Source organism: Mastomys coucha, unplaced genomic scaffold (genome assembly GCF_008632895.1).
Source record: "Mastomys coucha isolate ucsf_1 unplaced genomic scaffold, UCSF_Mcou_1 pScaffold20, whole genome shotgun sequence".
Classification (NCBI taxonomy): Eukaryota; Metazoa; Chordata; class Mammalia; order Rodentia; family Muridae; genus Mastomys; species Mastomys coucha.
In genome coordinates this window covers 133753965-133770236 of record NW_022196903.1, presented here as the reverse complement: position 1 = coordinate 133770236, position 16272 = coordinate 133753965, and the positions used below count along the sequence as shown (strand labels likewise).

Genomic DNA, 16272 nt, shown 5'->3' with positions numbered 1-16272 from the left:
GTAGATGAATAAATGATTAGAAGAACACTAAATCTTATTATGTTTTAAAGTCTCACTATTGCAAATTTAATATTGACTACCAAATAACAAAACTCAGCCCTAGAGATAAACATTTCCCATGGCAAGTAGAATCTAGACTAGCTTTTATCTTGCCTAGCACTGGTTGTTCTAGAGATGTCTATGGACTGACTGAGGAAGATTCTTGTTTTAACTACTGCATGAACATCTATTTGCTAAGAACAGAGTTCTGTGGAGTCCGAATTGTATTCTAGTCTCCCTGAATTCACAATAGCTTGCTCAGGACTCTGTCAAATATTTTCTATTGGGGCACATAGTACACTTACTTCCTTCTCTGCCTATGTATATATCTTTTGTCATCTATCTATCTATCTATCTATCTATCTATCTATCTATCATCTATCTTCTATTTATCAATCATCTTCCACTGAACTATGTCTGACCCAATGCAATTGTGTTTCAGTGTTTTTGTACAGAGTGTGTAGATGATATGTGTAACTGGGGCAGTGGGAAGAGTGAAGGCAGCTGGTACAAAAAATGAGCCAACACTAGATGGATGAGTCATGTGTTTTTAAGGACAGGGGTTTTGTTTTGTTTCTATTCTCCTGCTGCTAAGTCCAGCTCTATTTTAATAGCTTCGCTTAGGGAAGCAGTTCTCTTTCCTTACCATATAGGGAATCTAGAAAGATTTCTGCTGGGAAATCTCTGATATAATAATGGGAGTGATAAACATTTGAAACTGGTGAATGGTCCCTGTGTTCTTTGAGAGTCTTCCATAATAGTTGATATTGATTTTTTTTAATGGGAGAAGAGCTGACAAAGTACAGGCTTTTATGTTGGTGAACTCAGCCAGCAGCACACTTGGGTCTCCTACAGATGTTGCTTTTAAGCAAGATGAGAATTACATAGATTACTTTTCGCTTGCATTTCCCATGTGGGAACAAAAGCACAGCAGCTATCTGGCAATGAGATGCTCTCTGCTGGGGACGGGTCATTAACTCCACATTGAACCCACTGCACGCCCGTGCCTTGTGAGCCTGGGTATTGATCATTTGCAGAAGCCAGCCTTGATGACCCATGCCAAGCATTTCTCAACTTGTAACTGGGTCATGGTGTAGTGCATTGAACTGTGCTTAAAGACATCAACACGAGAGTCAGAAAGGAGAAAAAGTCATAGTAAGTGTGTATGTAGAAAGCAGATTTTTTTTTTTTTTACAAATTTAAACTTTGTTTTAATTTAAAAGAGGTTTTAGCTAGATAGTATATGGTCCTGAAATAACCACTGAAGACTTTCTCTGAAGAGTCACACAGGACTCCTACATACTAGAGTATGTACATACTGGAGTAAAACGGGGGAACTGGGCAGAAACCAAGGCAGCCACACACCCCATTATGTACACTTCAGCACAGTCTGATTATCACTTACAAATGCTGGGCCCCTCAGTTACTTATATGCACAAATTTTATTATCACTATTGAACTTAAAAATTTGAGTCTCTGGGTCTTATATTTTATCCTCTCATTTATAGTTCCTAGCACATAGTAGGCTCTTGAGAGCTCATTGATTCATGAGTAAGATCTTGGGAGAGTCCAACTAGATCATGCCAGAGTTTGAGAGGACATCAGAGCTCTGTGCAGTGGCAGTATCATAGCCAATGAGGTTTATCCGAGGCGCGATTATTGCTAATTGAGAGGACATTAGAATTGATAGTGCATAGAAATTCATTATATAAATAAAGTCATTTTCCTTGATTTAATGCTTGTAGAGTTTTCTCTGTGTCATGGAATCAGTTTGTTATAAACTGTAAGCCATCCCATAAAAGCAATAGAGATTAAGAGAATTGGGAGCTAGAACACAGATCTATAAAGAAAAGTTGGAGATCATGAGGCTTGGGGACCTTACTCAGTAGGAGAGATGTAGGCTCAATTCATAGCACAGAATAAAAAAAAAAAGCTGAACCAAACCAAACCAAACCAAACCAAAAGGACACACACAAAAAAATCTGAATTATGAAGTAATTAGTAAAATTGAGAAATTGAACCTTCAGATTCAATACTAACTAGAATTTTACTTGTGAGTGTATGATCCTGTGTTGGTCGGTACCTTTTTAATTGATTGCTTTGATTGGCTGGTTGGATGATTGATTTTTGAGTCAGGGTTTCCTGTAGTTTAGGCTGGCTTTAAACTTGCTTTGTAACCAAAGATGACCTTGAACTTCTGGCCCTCCTGCCTTTCTCCCAGGTTCTGCGTTTTGGAATTACAAGTGTGTAGCACCACATCCAGTTGTCTGCAGTGCTGGGCAGGCACTTCACCAACTGAAATATACCCCTAACCTGACAGCATTTAAACTAAATTAACAATGATCTGATATTATCACATTAATTAACTGAACTCTACTATACGGCAGGTACTACCATAAATCCTTTATGTTAATTATCAGCTAGAGTTATGAAAATTAACTATTAATACCTTAGCATAATGCCTGGTCCATATGACACATTTATTATTAGGCAATTTATCCATCAATTCCATAAGGTAAAAGTTATTATCTTCATTTTAAAAGGAAACAGTACATAGATTAAGTATAGGTGAACCCAAATAATTAAACCTTTAAATACTAAACTGGCATTCAAATTCAGGGAGACCCAACCACCAAATTTGTCTCTTCCACATCTATAAGCAGAGTTGAAGTTTCTAAGCCAGTCATGTTTGACTCCAAATAACAGATAGATAAACTAGTGGCATGCTACTCTCCTATGGGCGGATGCAATTATTATAATGGATGTACGCACTTTAAGAACTTATTGCGTCATTCTCCAAAAAGATATTTCCTATTGGCCTCTTCCTTCCTTTTACCATATGACTATTTCTCATCTCTTTGCAATGGACACTGGAATAAAACACTGCATCCTTCCAGACCCAAAGCTCAGCAGAACCAATACATGCCACCTACCCCACCAATCTACAGTCTGCTTACTATCTCATCAGTTACCTATTTACAATTATTCCGTTGTGGGTTAAATGTGCATGTGTGTGTGTATGTGGTTTTGTGCATTTTTGCATGCAGGTGCCTGTGGAGATGGAAGAGTGCATCAGACCCCTGGAGCTGAAGTTACAGGCAGTTGTTGGAATTGTGAGCTGCCTGATGTTGGGGCTGGGAACTGAACTGGGGTGCTATGCAAGCAAAGTTTATGCTTTTAAACCAGTGAGGCATCTCTCAAACTCCAGAGTTTGCATTCTTGACCCTGAATTTCTTAATATGAATGAATAGTGGTCATGTATTCAAAGGCAGATATTGAGACAAAAGAGCCAGGGTGAATCTGCTTCATCTACGTTATGAAGTTTACACCATATGTAAGTCAAATAGAAATTATGAGGGAGTTTTCAAAAAGGGACAATGCAGCCAAAGAAGGTATTTTAAAAGTGACTTCTCTTGAGCCCTAGTCAACTCTGTATGGGGGTCCCCTCTGAATGCACCAGGAACTCTGCGATTGGTGGCTTCTGAGATGGAAACTATGAACTAATAGTAAATTGCCAAGAAACATGTTTGCTTGCTCACTCCTTTCTGCTTTAAAAATTGTTTTAAAATGGAGTCAGGGAACTCCGACCCACTAGGAGAAATGGACAGCTGGATAAGACACCAACGTACCTCTCTATTTCTCCAAGGGACTTACCATTTCTAGAAGGCTCAGGATCAACTGGCTGTGTTTCCTGACAATGTTGTAAGCTCTGCAGCAAAGCTCCACGAAGTCTTGAAAATGCTGTGTGTTTTTTCCACCCTCAGTAATAAAGTACTCCATCTCTGAAGTAAAAATGAAAGGGGCTCTGTCCCTATAAATAAAAAAATAACAACAGCCATGAGGAGGTGACATGGTTTGAAGGGATAATGCAGAAGGTTACTGCAACAAATTTCACTGTTGTTTTTTTTCTTTCTAGTCTAGTGTGGGTTATTTCAGATCAGTGGAAAAACTTAGTAACTGGGAACTGTGAATAACTGGGCTGAAGCCGGAAAGCATAAGTTGTTCTACAATGTTCCTCTATACTGTGTCAAATGTTTAATTCCCAATTATGTTTGGACACAATGTATCCACTGAAAGAATATAGGCTCCAATGAACAGTGCAAGTAAGACTTCTGCCAACTGGTCACCGGCAGTATCTTTACCGATATATTTGGAGGTGATAAAACAGAACTTGTGTTCTTAAAAATAACCTCAAAAGCTCTTTTCTTTCCCTTCGAAGGGTGGCTCCTTAGGAAGGGAGTTTGGATAAAAGTTAAGATATTTTAATGACGATTTTTTTTTTCAGAAGATAATTTATGAAACAACAGCAGCAGATGTAAGCAATTCCCTGTCATATGCTTAGTGAGCTGGGAGTTTTAGAAAGTAGCTGTAATTCATTTCACACATGACTCAGTAAAATCGCTGAGCACACCAAGGCAGTGCAGAGCATGTTTTCTCACAAGTCACACTGCCCCCTGTAGTCCCCAGGCTGGAAAAGCAGGTCCCATCTCCAAAGTTATTAGACATGCTAATCTTTTTTTTTAAATATATATTTAATGAAAATAATATGTTTTACACAGTTTATTTTATTTTTTATTAGGTATTTTCTTTATTTACATGTAAATTTCTCCATTCCCAGTTTCCCCTCCAAAAAACAAAGAAACAAACAAAAACAAACCCCTCCCCCCTCCTCATGCCTGCCACCCCACCCTCTCCCACTTATTGGCCCTGGCATTCCCCTACACTGGGGCACAGAACTTTCCCAGGGCCGAGCTCCTCTCCTCCTATTGATGATGAGATGAAGCGTTAGCAACTCTAGGAGAAGAGAAGCAGGAAGGGGGAGGTGCGGGGACATCTTTATCTGATGAGGTTTCAGCAGATAGATCAGTGAGCGCGATTTTGTACCAATCTGATCTAGATTCTTCTAGCAGCATCTAGATGGGGACACAGCTGTGGTTAAAATAGAACGACATATGTTTTATATTTGACAGCCTGGGCTCACGTAAGGCTGTATCAAATCACAACTGAATAAATTGAGAGGTAGTTCAGGGAGCCTTTAGAATAGAATAGTGTTCTTTGCTGGTCTGAGGCTTTGCTGTTTTAATAAAAACATTGTTGAGCTAGAAATCCCACTGATAGGGCTTAACTAGACCTTTCTGAAGTATGGGAATCAAATGAAAAAGCCACGCAAGCAAACTTGAGGAAGTGGACTCTAGCTACCAGCCAAGCATTTCTAAAACAGTGTTTAGTTGTGCTTGTTTAAAACATTACTTTAAAGCTGGACATTGTTGCACACACCTGCAAGTCCCAGCGCATCAATGGCTACACAGACTCTGAGTTTGAGGCTGGCCTAGACTTCATGTTGACTTCCAGGTTAGCCTGGTCTCAGAGGTGGGATCCAGTCCCAAAAAGAAATAGTAAAATTTGTACTTTATAATACATGCTTATTATCAAGAGAGGTCAGAAAAACAAAAAGCATTCCCTTGGCTTTGATTTCTTTGCCCAATAATGTATTCAATAAATAAAATGTGTTGAATTCCATACCAAGCAGAACCTCTCGGGCACCAGCTCCAATGCCTCAAATTCTGATCCCTGGTTTTGGTATTGGCCTTCCCTGGCTTCCCACTCGTCCTATGATACACTTTATGAGGCTGTGCTTCAGCAAAGGCTGGGAGAAGAGATGCTGGAAACACAAGGCAAAAGCACAGGGTCTAATCTTGAAGTAGCGGTGGCTTCATTTTCTCATGTTTAAAATGTGTGCCAAGCACTCAGCTCCTAGACTTGATGAGAGAGACAGTTCGGAAAGCTGCCTGCGTCTGGCCCACAGAGACCAGTGGGCACTCAGAGGCTTCTGTGGCTTGGGGAGGCTCAAGGTACAGAGCCCAGGCCGGAGGCCCCGCAAATTAAGATTTCAAGTCTAGATTTTGTGTACCACTAGATCTTGCCTTTGGTGAGAGACTTACCAGCTCCATCCCTAAACTTCATTCTTTATCAAATGGGCTGGAAATGCTTGCTTATTGAAATTGCTGAGAAGATCTCATAGTTTAAATGACAGAAACGTACTTACTACAGGGCAAGCACTCAATACATTTTAGATGTCACCGTTGTATATTATAGTGAGTCTTCAAGCAGCCACGAGTGTTTGCTGAGCTGGGTCGTGTCACAACTAAGGCTCCTTCTGTCTCCTCACTCAAAAAAATGGCATCAATTCCCACTTTTTATTTTAACACTTAATTTAATCCTGGTTTTATCACCATAAACTGCTTGGGTGCACGGGTCCTTACACAGGCCTTTTATTTCGCTACACAATTGTTAGATCATGTGCAGTTTTCACTATGGCTAATTGCGGTCGTTTGAAGAATAAATGTGCCACTCAGGCTCACGGTTTGAGTGTGTGGCCCCCAGTTCCCGATGCTATTTGGATAAGGTTTAGGACGTCGAGCTGGATGGGTGGAGGGAATACAGCTCTAGGGGTGGGCCTTGAGAGCTCAGAGCCCCACCCCACCTTTTACTCTCTCTGCTTTGTATATATGTATGTAAATGTGATCAGCCAGCTTCCTGCTCTGTGAGCATGCCGCACCTTTCAGAAATAAGGGATTCTATCCCTCCAGAGCCACAACAAGTCCTTATTATTCTTTAAGTTGCTCTTGGTCCTGTCTTTAATTACAGCAAAAGAAAAGTACCCTATGCACCCAATTTTAGGAAAGTTTTAGGAATATCTTATACATCTATAATCAGAAACAAATCTACAAGATTTTTTCCTATCTTCTCCTATTTTTACTATGAATTAAACTTTGGAAATATTTTAGAAAAATCTGCAATATTATAAACTCCGGAACATTTTTTTTAACATGACAGATATACTTTTCTCTTTTCAGCTGATGAAACTACAATTGGCCAAAATAATTTCTCTAAGAAACTTTTTGTGGTTCCGTGAAATGACACCTCTTTTGTCCCTGGCAACTGCCATGAGAAATCAGGTGCAGAAAACCCACACACAAACTCAAGTACCTGGAAGAAACATCCAAATGAGAGAAAAACGTAAACTAACACCAGTATTGAGGAACCAGATTTCACTCTGTTAAAATCACAACATCACAAGTGAAATGGTCTGGGAGCTCAACAAAAGCAAAGCCTCCATCTTTACATATCTGTGTTGACTTTTAGTACATTTCATGAAAATAAGAACTGCAGTAGAACTCTTCTGTAAATGAAAGGGAGTGTTAGATACAACGAGGAATCTATCTGGTCCATGCACATTGCGGAAGCTTTAGCTGTGCTGTGGTTTGTCAGTCACTGCGCATGTGTGTTAGTAAGCATGTATATGTGCGCATGCGCATTTCTCTCCTCCCTTCCCCCTTCCTCCCCCTCTCTCTGTCTCTGTCTCTCTGTCTCTGTCTCTCTGTCTCTCTGTCTCTGTCTCTCTCTCTCCCTCTCTCTCTCCCTCTCTCCCTCTCTCCCTCCTTCCCTCCCTCTTTCTCTCTCCCTCTCTCTCCCTCCTTCCCTCCCTCCCTCTCTCTCCCCCCTCCCCCTCCCCCTTCTCTCTCCCTCTCTTTCCCTCTCTCCCTCTCCCTCTCTTTCCCTCTCTCTCTCTCCCTCTCCCTCTCTTTTCCTCTCTCTCTCTTCCTCTCCCTCTCTCTCTCTCTCCCTCTCCCTCTCTTTCCCTCTCTTTCTCTCTGTCTCATGTGTGTTCATGAGCATGTGTGTTTTCACCTCTCTTCTTCCTTTCTCTCTCACTTGCCCTTCTCTGATTCTAGAATGCTGACCCAGTCACCAAGCTTAAAGTATTTTACCTGTAATAAATCTTCCCAGGGCTGGAAAGATTGCTCCCTGAGTAAAAGCACTTGTCCCCAAACCTGATGATCTGAGGCCGAACCCCAAGAACCACGTGATGGGAGAAAACTCACTTTAACAACTTGCCCCCTGAGTTTTTCTTGTGTACCCTGATATACACATGCATACAACATAAATAAAATGTTCATTTTTAAAAGAAATATTCCTTAATAGAACCTGTTCCTTGCTGAAAGTCTTATCATTTCTTTTAGAAAACAAAACATAACAAATGAATCGCATGGTTTTCAGGAGAAAAATGAGACACTTCTTCCTTTACACAGCCTCTGATTAAGGAAGGATATGCTGACAGTACTCTGTTACAAATAGCAGAGAGAAGAGAAGCAGCCGACAAGGTGGACTAGCTGCTGATGACTTGGCATTTATGTGGGAAGGCCACAGAGTAAGCTTTTAGCATTCTTTCATCATGTTTCCAAAATTAACTTTTGTATAAACGTAAGACTAGCCTTTCTCCAAAACCAGCATTCGGTAAAAATGCTGAGAGAGTTTTCCAGATTTCCAGCAGATGTAAGGAGTGGCCTGGTGATTTAAAAATGCTGATACCCTTGGAAACATAAGGATGTATTTATAAGCAGATAGTAATTACTGAGGACATAAATTCATTTGATATTAGGGATGTTAGGTAATTCATATTTGACATTTACTGTTGCGTCTATGTCAGCTCCCCATATAGCCAGAGAGCAGTTCTGTACAGAGCATCAGTGTCCTCAGGTCCATGTCAGAGGCTTCGCCAGTGGTTGCTTCCCTGAGGACTCGATCACTGATGATCTGCTGCTGCTCGTTCTGTGACTGGAATCTAAGGGTCGCCCATAAACATCACAGTACTACAGCTAAGCACCAATAGGCATTTGCTGAGCCTCTGCTCTATAATATACAAGACCTGTAGGTGAAATGAAAGAGCTTTCAAAAGCGTTGTGTTGTGGGCTGGGGATATAGCTCAGCTGCTACACTATCTGCTTGTCATAAACAAAGTCTTGAGTTTCATGTCCAGGACTTCATGAATGTGATTGTGGTGGGACGTGCCAGTCATCCCAGAACAAGGGAGGAGGAGGATCAGGAACCTAAGGTCTTCTTGGCTATATAGTAAGTACATTTGCAGCCAGCCTGGTGAACAGGAGGCCCTGTCTGTCCTATTTCCTCCCCACAAAGATAGCATTGGCATATAGACAGTTTAAGTGTATTAAGTAACAACAGCAATGATAAGAAAAGTTTGTTCCATCTGCAATATGAAGAGATAAAAAGGGTGTATTTGGGCAGATCACATGAGATTCTTTGTAGAAATTTTTGATTTCCTATGACATTATTTTATGCTAGGATGAGGGTTGTGGCATACAGATCCAGAGAAGTGGGAAGATTTGAAACGGGTTCCAAAATGATAAACAAGAAGAGGTGGCGGCTTGGAACAAGTGGAAGCAGTCGTGAAGTTCAGCTTCACGTCCTCGTGTAACAGGAAGACTGAAGAGCATCATTCAAAGTCACTGACATTTGCATTCAAGACACACTGGACCCACCTTGGAGAATTACCGAAGCTGATGACCAAGACGATACAGCACGAGTTTCAGGACCTTATACAAAAAAATCTAGGCTGGTGGTAAAGTCTTGTGGGTCAGATGCTCTCTTGCCTCATGTTACCCAATGAATCACACTAAAGTCCCTGAAAATGACAGGCATACCGCACAGCCATGTCAGGACTCAAGAAATAACATAATTATAAGTTTCCTGAGTGTCCCCTGACTCATACGTTCTAGGTATGGACCCAAAGACACTGGAGATACAGAAATATCATCAGATTCTGACCACATAAAACAAAGGAAAACCAACCAAATGAAGAAAACCTGTTCTCTTCACCCCCCAAAAAAACCCCAAATGAAATAAAATATTTTTTAAAAAAAATCAAAATCAATTTTTTCCAAGACAGGATTTTTCTGTATAGCCCTGGCTGTCCTGGAACTCACTCTGTAGACAAGGCTGGCCTCGAACTCAGAAATCCACCTGCCTCTGCCTCCCAAGTGCTGGGATTAAAGGCATGTACCACCACCACCAGCCAAACATTTTTAGAAGAACTAGTGATTTCAATTCTACTTGCACACCTAGACATTGCATCTTACCAGGCTGCAAGGTGGCATGTTTATCACTCAGAAGGCTGCCTCTGGGCATCAGTATAAGGATACACATATTGGCCAATGGAATGGAACTTGCAACAGTGAAACATACCTTCCAATTGACAACTGTTGGAAAATTGTTTCTTGATGATATTGTGAAAGCAATTCAAAGGACAAAAGGTAGCCTTTGGATACAATTGGGTGTCTATAGACATATATATATATAATATATATATATACATGTATATATATACATATATATATGTATATATACAAACTTTGATCTAAACTTCATACTTAAAAACAAAACAAACTAAAAGTATAAAGCACAAAGCTATAAAACTGTCGTAAAAATAGGAGAAAGTTTTGTGACTGAGGGCTAGGCACATTTATTTCTGGAATTAAGCACGCTATTAACATTGGCAAGAAACAATGTAAAAAGGATGTGAAGACAATGAGAAGTCTGGGAAATGATCATTGAAGGTGATGTAGACAATAAACAATTAGCACGAAGAATAGAAAAGCATTCTCAAATTTCAATAGTTTAAAAACTCAAAGATATAATTAGAAAACAAAGATATTAAGAGACATTTCATGACTAAGTATACAAAGATAATCAATAAACAACTTATTTCCCTGTATGCAAATGAAACCTACAAATAGAGTACACTTAACCATATGAGTAAAAACATGAGAAGAATGTGAAGAAATGAATTGCTCATCTGTCTGGTAGAAGTGTGTGTCATGTGTCCCTGTTTGGCACATTATTTTCATTTCTGAAAAATTATTTGTCTTCAGCTTCTTGAAATCAACTTCTCTGTAACCCAAGAGTTACAATCCTGGCCATTTATCTGAGAAAGGAAAACTTGGATTCATGAACTCCATACATGAGTTGTTCACAGTAGCTTTACACCTAGTAGTCAGAGAGACCTTAAGGGATCCGGATGTCCTTCAACAGATGAATGACTGAACAGGCGCTGTTACACTCGGACTGTGGAATGTTCTTTGTCAATCAAAAGGCACAGATTTGAAAACAACAGCTTGGATTGACTCTCCAGAGAATTAGAGTACAATAAAAAAAGTAAAAATAAAAATAAAGTGGGCAGTACATTTCAGATAATTCTATTTCTATAACATCTAGACATTCCAAAATTGTAGAAATGGAGGATGGATGGAAGACTGTCCTGAGGTAAGGAAGAAGGAGATTGGGGGCTAGAGGTCACCAGGTGCATCTTGACTGGGTCACCTTTGGTACCTTGTGACAAATTATGATTCTACATGATGTTACCATTGGTAAAACTGAATGTATATGCAAGATCTCTTTGTCTTTTTTATTATAATAACATGTAAATCTACAAGTATGTCAAAAGTTATTCTTAACTTTTTTATTGAATTACCTGGATGTAGATTGAAACAGTTTCATAAGATGTGTAGAGAAAGAAGACAAGAGGGAGTTGTAGAGAAGCAAGCATTTGATGGCTCAGGAGAAAGAAGCCATTCTGGAGTGGACCATGAGAATGCCTTGCAGAAGGCTGCAGAGGTTTCTGAGGCAGTGTGCTGCCTTCAGGAAGGCAGCAGAGGAGTTAATACTGTTGACTGAAGGGACACACTTGGGCACAAGACACCCCAAGACCAAGTTCTCAGCCCAAAGGAGATTTACTTGCACCAGACAGAAAAAGGGCAGGGAATAAGAGAAAGAGAAGGGATAGAGGGAGAAGGGGAAGGGGCCAAGGGAAAGTGGAGAGTGGAATTTGTCCTAGGGAGGGTCAAGATAGGACTACCTCTGGATAGAGAGTGGATAGCCACAATGTGGTCTCTAGGCAAATGCCAGTCTATAAAGTTAAAAGGGGAAGCCCTGTGTTAGGAAGAGTTGGCTCATTTTGATTGGGCGTGTACATTAGGTGAGCCAAAGGGGGCTTTTGATTACTGGACATCAATACTTTGATAGCTAGACCTTGGTGGTCAGCCTTGGAAGAATGAAGTGGACAAATAAGGGAATGGACTTGGGGGCTAGCATTATGAATTTATGAATATCTAGCAGATTTTGTTTTAACAAGGCAGAGGGAAGAGAAGGGCAGGTCTTGCAGAACCATCTTTGCTATACTTGGGCTGCCCAGAGTGTCTTCATTGAGACCTTCTGATAAACCAGGAAAAAGGAAAATGAGTAATATTCAAGCCAGCACAGTTTCTATCAAATGATAAAGAATAAAGCCTATTTGATAAACTTACAATATGAATAGTAAGGTGAAGAATTCACAGGAACCACTTCCAGGAGGGAAGTTGATCATAGCTTGAAGCCTATGGGTTGTGGAAAAAGTTATTTGGCCTTTGAGGACTCAGTTTATCAGAAAAGATGATTTGAGTAACAATGGACAAATGTGCGAGGAAAACATGTTTGCTGAGACTACAATGGTCATCAGAAGGAAAGAGGTAAAAGGTGCTAAGACATTTGATTAGGAAGAAAAAGACAAGGTTGTGATGTGAGAAGTGTGGAAAGTTTACAGTCCACAGTAGAGCACTCTCTGTGAGGATGGGCTTGCTTTCTCAAAGCAGTAACAGGAGGAGTTGCTCTTCTAGTTAGAGCACCTCAGGTGAGAGCACAGATGTGTTGCAGAGTGAAAGAGCAAGGGTGGGCATGGGATTGCAGCATCACTGAACGACAAGGGGCGGCCATGTGCTGGCTGTTCAGTGTGATCCATTCTAGCAGCATGGGGCTGTTGGGTTCTGATAAGCTTCACCTCCGCCACCACATGGCTACTCACAATAGAGTAAGGCTGCTTCCCTTTCCTTATGCATGCAAACCCTTCTGTAAGTCTTTCTCTTTCTCTCTTCCCCTCCCTTCTTCTCTCTCTCCCTCCCCCCACCTCTCTCTCTCTTTCTCTCTCTCTCTCTCTCTCTCTCTCTCTCTCTCTGTGTGTGTGTGTGTGTGTGTGTGTGTGTGTGTAGACCAGAAAAAGATGTTGGGGTCCTGTTTATAATTTTTCACCTTATTCTCTTAACAGAGTTTCTCATTGAACTTAAAGGCAGCAGGCAGCCAGCAAGCTCCAGAGACATTCCTATCTATGCTCCTCACAGCACTGGGTTCACACCCACACACTTGACTATGCTTGGCTTCGGATGGAAGTCCTACAGATTTGATCTCAGGTCTTCATGTTTTAACGGTGAGCTTTCTTACCTAAGTAGCCATCTCCAAAATTCACTCTTTTCAATTTTAAATGTTTATTTTTTTATTTGAGTGTATGTCTGCATGTGTATGTGTATGCGTGCTCACATGCAAACGTACGTGTGTATGTGTGTGTGTGTGTGTGTTTTCTTACCCCAAGGATCAAACTCAGACTATCAGTCTTTATAGCAGAAATGTCTTTACGTACCGAGCTAAATCTGCAACCTAGCAATGTTTAAAGCAGAATCTTAATCACTGCTTAAGTCTCCCCACTGCCATGCGTCCTCAGAATAACTACTCAGTTCTGTAACTTTAAGATCTTAGTCTCATTTTCTACTATTATTTTATTAGATTTTACTAATATGCCATGTTTCAATGATTCCTTGGTACGTTCAACTGAAATATAGATACAGCAATATCACATACCCAGTTGTTATTAAAATTTGTTTTTATGAATTTCAAATGTGTTTGTCCTCAGAAAATACCATGGTAACAGTAACATTATCCCACACAATGCAATAGCCCCAGATGTAAATTGGGAGTTAAGGGAATGGACGTAGCATGCTGATGGTAACAATGAAGCCTGACTACATGAGGCACTGTATCCTTAAACTTTGGACTTCTGCTTGCTGAAATCCCCTTTACATACAGATGTACAGACTCAGAAAATAAATGGCTCCCATTTTTATTGAACACCACATACACATGCATGCGCACACACATTGGGAATTACTTCATGGTATGTCTGTGGAGGTCAGAGGACAACTTGCAGAAGTTAGTTACCTCCATGTGATCCCTGAGCTGAAACTCGGGCTGTTAGGCTTGACAGCACACCCACGTTACCCACTGAGTCATTTCTCCAGCCCTTTAGAAGGCTTCCCTTTCAAAGACTACAAACGTGAATTATTTTAGGCATAAGAATTCCAGAAGCACCTTTCTCAAATGTAAGTCATGTAGTCTAGCTAACGTTGTTGGGCTTCACTTCCGTGACGTAGGGTGGTCTCTGGTCGCTCTAAAGTCTATAGAATGGAGTAGGCCCTGATGTTTAAGTCACATATCCTATGAATTATTATTTATATCCATTTAATACTTTTATTAAATAATAAAATAAAACCAGTGTAGAGTTCTGCCTGTTTTGCATTAAGAAAGAATATACCCATATCAAAGAGAGTAACCCTGATTACTTCCATACTTGGCCTTAGCTTTTGCATTTGCATTTCACAGTTCCAACATCGTGTAAGATGTCTGATTTTTAGGTCTTAAATGTATGAGTTTAATATACATCACTATTGTAAATGAATACAACCTAGGGCACTGACTAACCATGGCAGGGGAGAGCAAGCTGTGTTGGGATTGGTGAGAACTAGGAGCTTCCTGGCAACATCCAATGGTTATGTTGCCATTGACTGGCATCCATTCACACACTCTAACAGCCGGGACTATTCTCTGCTTTACTTGCAAAAGCAGAAAGTAATGGTACCCACCTTAGTAATGGTACTCACCTTAGTAATGGTACTCGCCTTAGTAATGGCACTTGCCTTAGTAATGGTACTCGCCTTAGTAATGGTACCCACCTTAGTAATGGTACTCACCTTAGTAATGGTACTCGCCTTAGTAATGGTACTCGCCTTAGTAAGGGTACTCACCTTAAGTGTTTTTGTCTCGATTTATGAAGCCATCATATGTCAGATATGAATGAAGCTTTCAAGGCTATCTTTGACTATCTTCACAGAACACAAACTCACATCCCATGATATAGGCTCCAATATAGAGTGTCTGTATCAAAGCCACAATGATCTGGAGAGAGCTACAGGCTTCAATACTGGTGATGGAGGCAAGAATGTAGAGCGGACTGGAAGCACCAGGCTCCAACATGGACTTACGGCCATAAAAGTGTGTCTGCTGGGATCTATGAGTAAAGGAGTGTTACTTCCTTTATTGTGGAGACTGATAAGGATCAATAAATGGAAGCACAGAGACTTTAGTCTCAGGACTGAAAGATTTGAGTGTCTGAATGATATACTAGGCACTTGAACTGAAATTCAGGACTAGGTAACTAGACACACTTTGTCACTATTATCGAGATTATCTTTATTACTTCTGTGAATTGAAATGTTTGGGTCTGGAAGAGATACCACAGGAGCATTAAGATGTGTCATTTTAAAAATGTCTTCTTAAAGCTGTGCACTTCCCTAACCACAAACGCAGTCATTAGCATGGGCACAAATGGCTTAGGTGCCCTCGCGATGCTTAAACATACCTTTTCCTAGATATCACAAATGACCTACATTCCAGGAAGTGCACTTTGCTGCACAACAGAAAGAGCACAAGTCTCTTGTCTAATATCCTTGAGTTAATTGGGATGGCAAATCTGGAGTCTCTACTGAGTAGGATGGAACTTTGTGTAATTAGGCAGCTCCGGAAGCCACACATGAACAATATAACCACAGTGCCAACGTGAGCACACTAGTACAGAATGAGCATGGAACCTCAGGAGACCGCCATGCAAGCAATTATCAGCGGAGGAGCACTTCAGTAATAATTCTTTTAAATGCAAAATGTTTCCCCTCCTGTCCTCACTCTTGTACAAGCACTGTGGGTCCTCAGTCTCCTGGAAGTCCCCGATCTTTAACTGTTTAATAACTTTAGATGCTGAATCAGGAGCTCCCTTGAGGATCAAGGCATATCCTGTCTTTTTGTTAGAAAAGGGGTACACAAAACAGCAACCTCTTCAAAGCAGGCCTTCTCAATAGTCTGCGATCTGCATCTGTGGTGAGCCAGGATTTAATGAGGGCCAGGAGACTGAATGGATCTTCACAATTACTGTAGGTTTTCCTTTGAGTCATGGATAAGGAAAGTGCACATCTATGGCTTCCATGGACTTGTGCTACTTGCTGGGAACCAGAATTAGTCTGGCTTTGAGGACAAGTTAATTGATATTCTAATGTGTCGGTGAAAGTTTGAAGTTAGAGGGTCTAAAAGGTTAAAAGAAAAAACCACGTTGAACCCAGATTACTCCTGAGAGCATTTCTACAAGAAATAAAACTTAGTATTTCCTACGAAGCTCAGCATGGAGTCGTTCACCCAGAATGAGATGCATGGCATTTTGTCATCCGTCCCCTCCCTCCCTCTCCTCCC

At 40.7% G+C, this 16272-nt stretch overlaps 1 protein-coding gene and 1 pseudogene across 9 annotated transcripts in view; one reads left to right on the top strand and one right to left on the bottom strand.

Moving 5' to 3' along the window:
- Positions 1–16272, bottom strand: part of Pik3c2g (phosphatidylinositol-4-phosphate 3-kinase catalytic subunit type 2 gamma) — a 337297-nt gene that overhangs the window by 98443 nt on the left and 222582 nt on the right. For all 9 annotated transcript variants that reach the window (XM_031383723.1, XM_031383725.1, XM_031383721.1 and 6 more), the window contains one exon: positions 3694–3850. In XM_031383723.1, the coding sequence (XP_031239583.1) occupies positions 3694–3850 (157 nt within the window). The remainder of the gene's footprint in view (positions 1–3693; positions 3851–16272) is intronic.
- Positions 1645–1821, top strand: LOC116100048 (annotated as a pseudogene).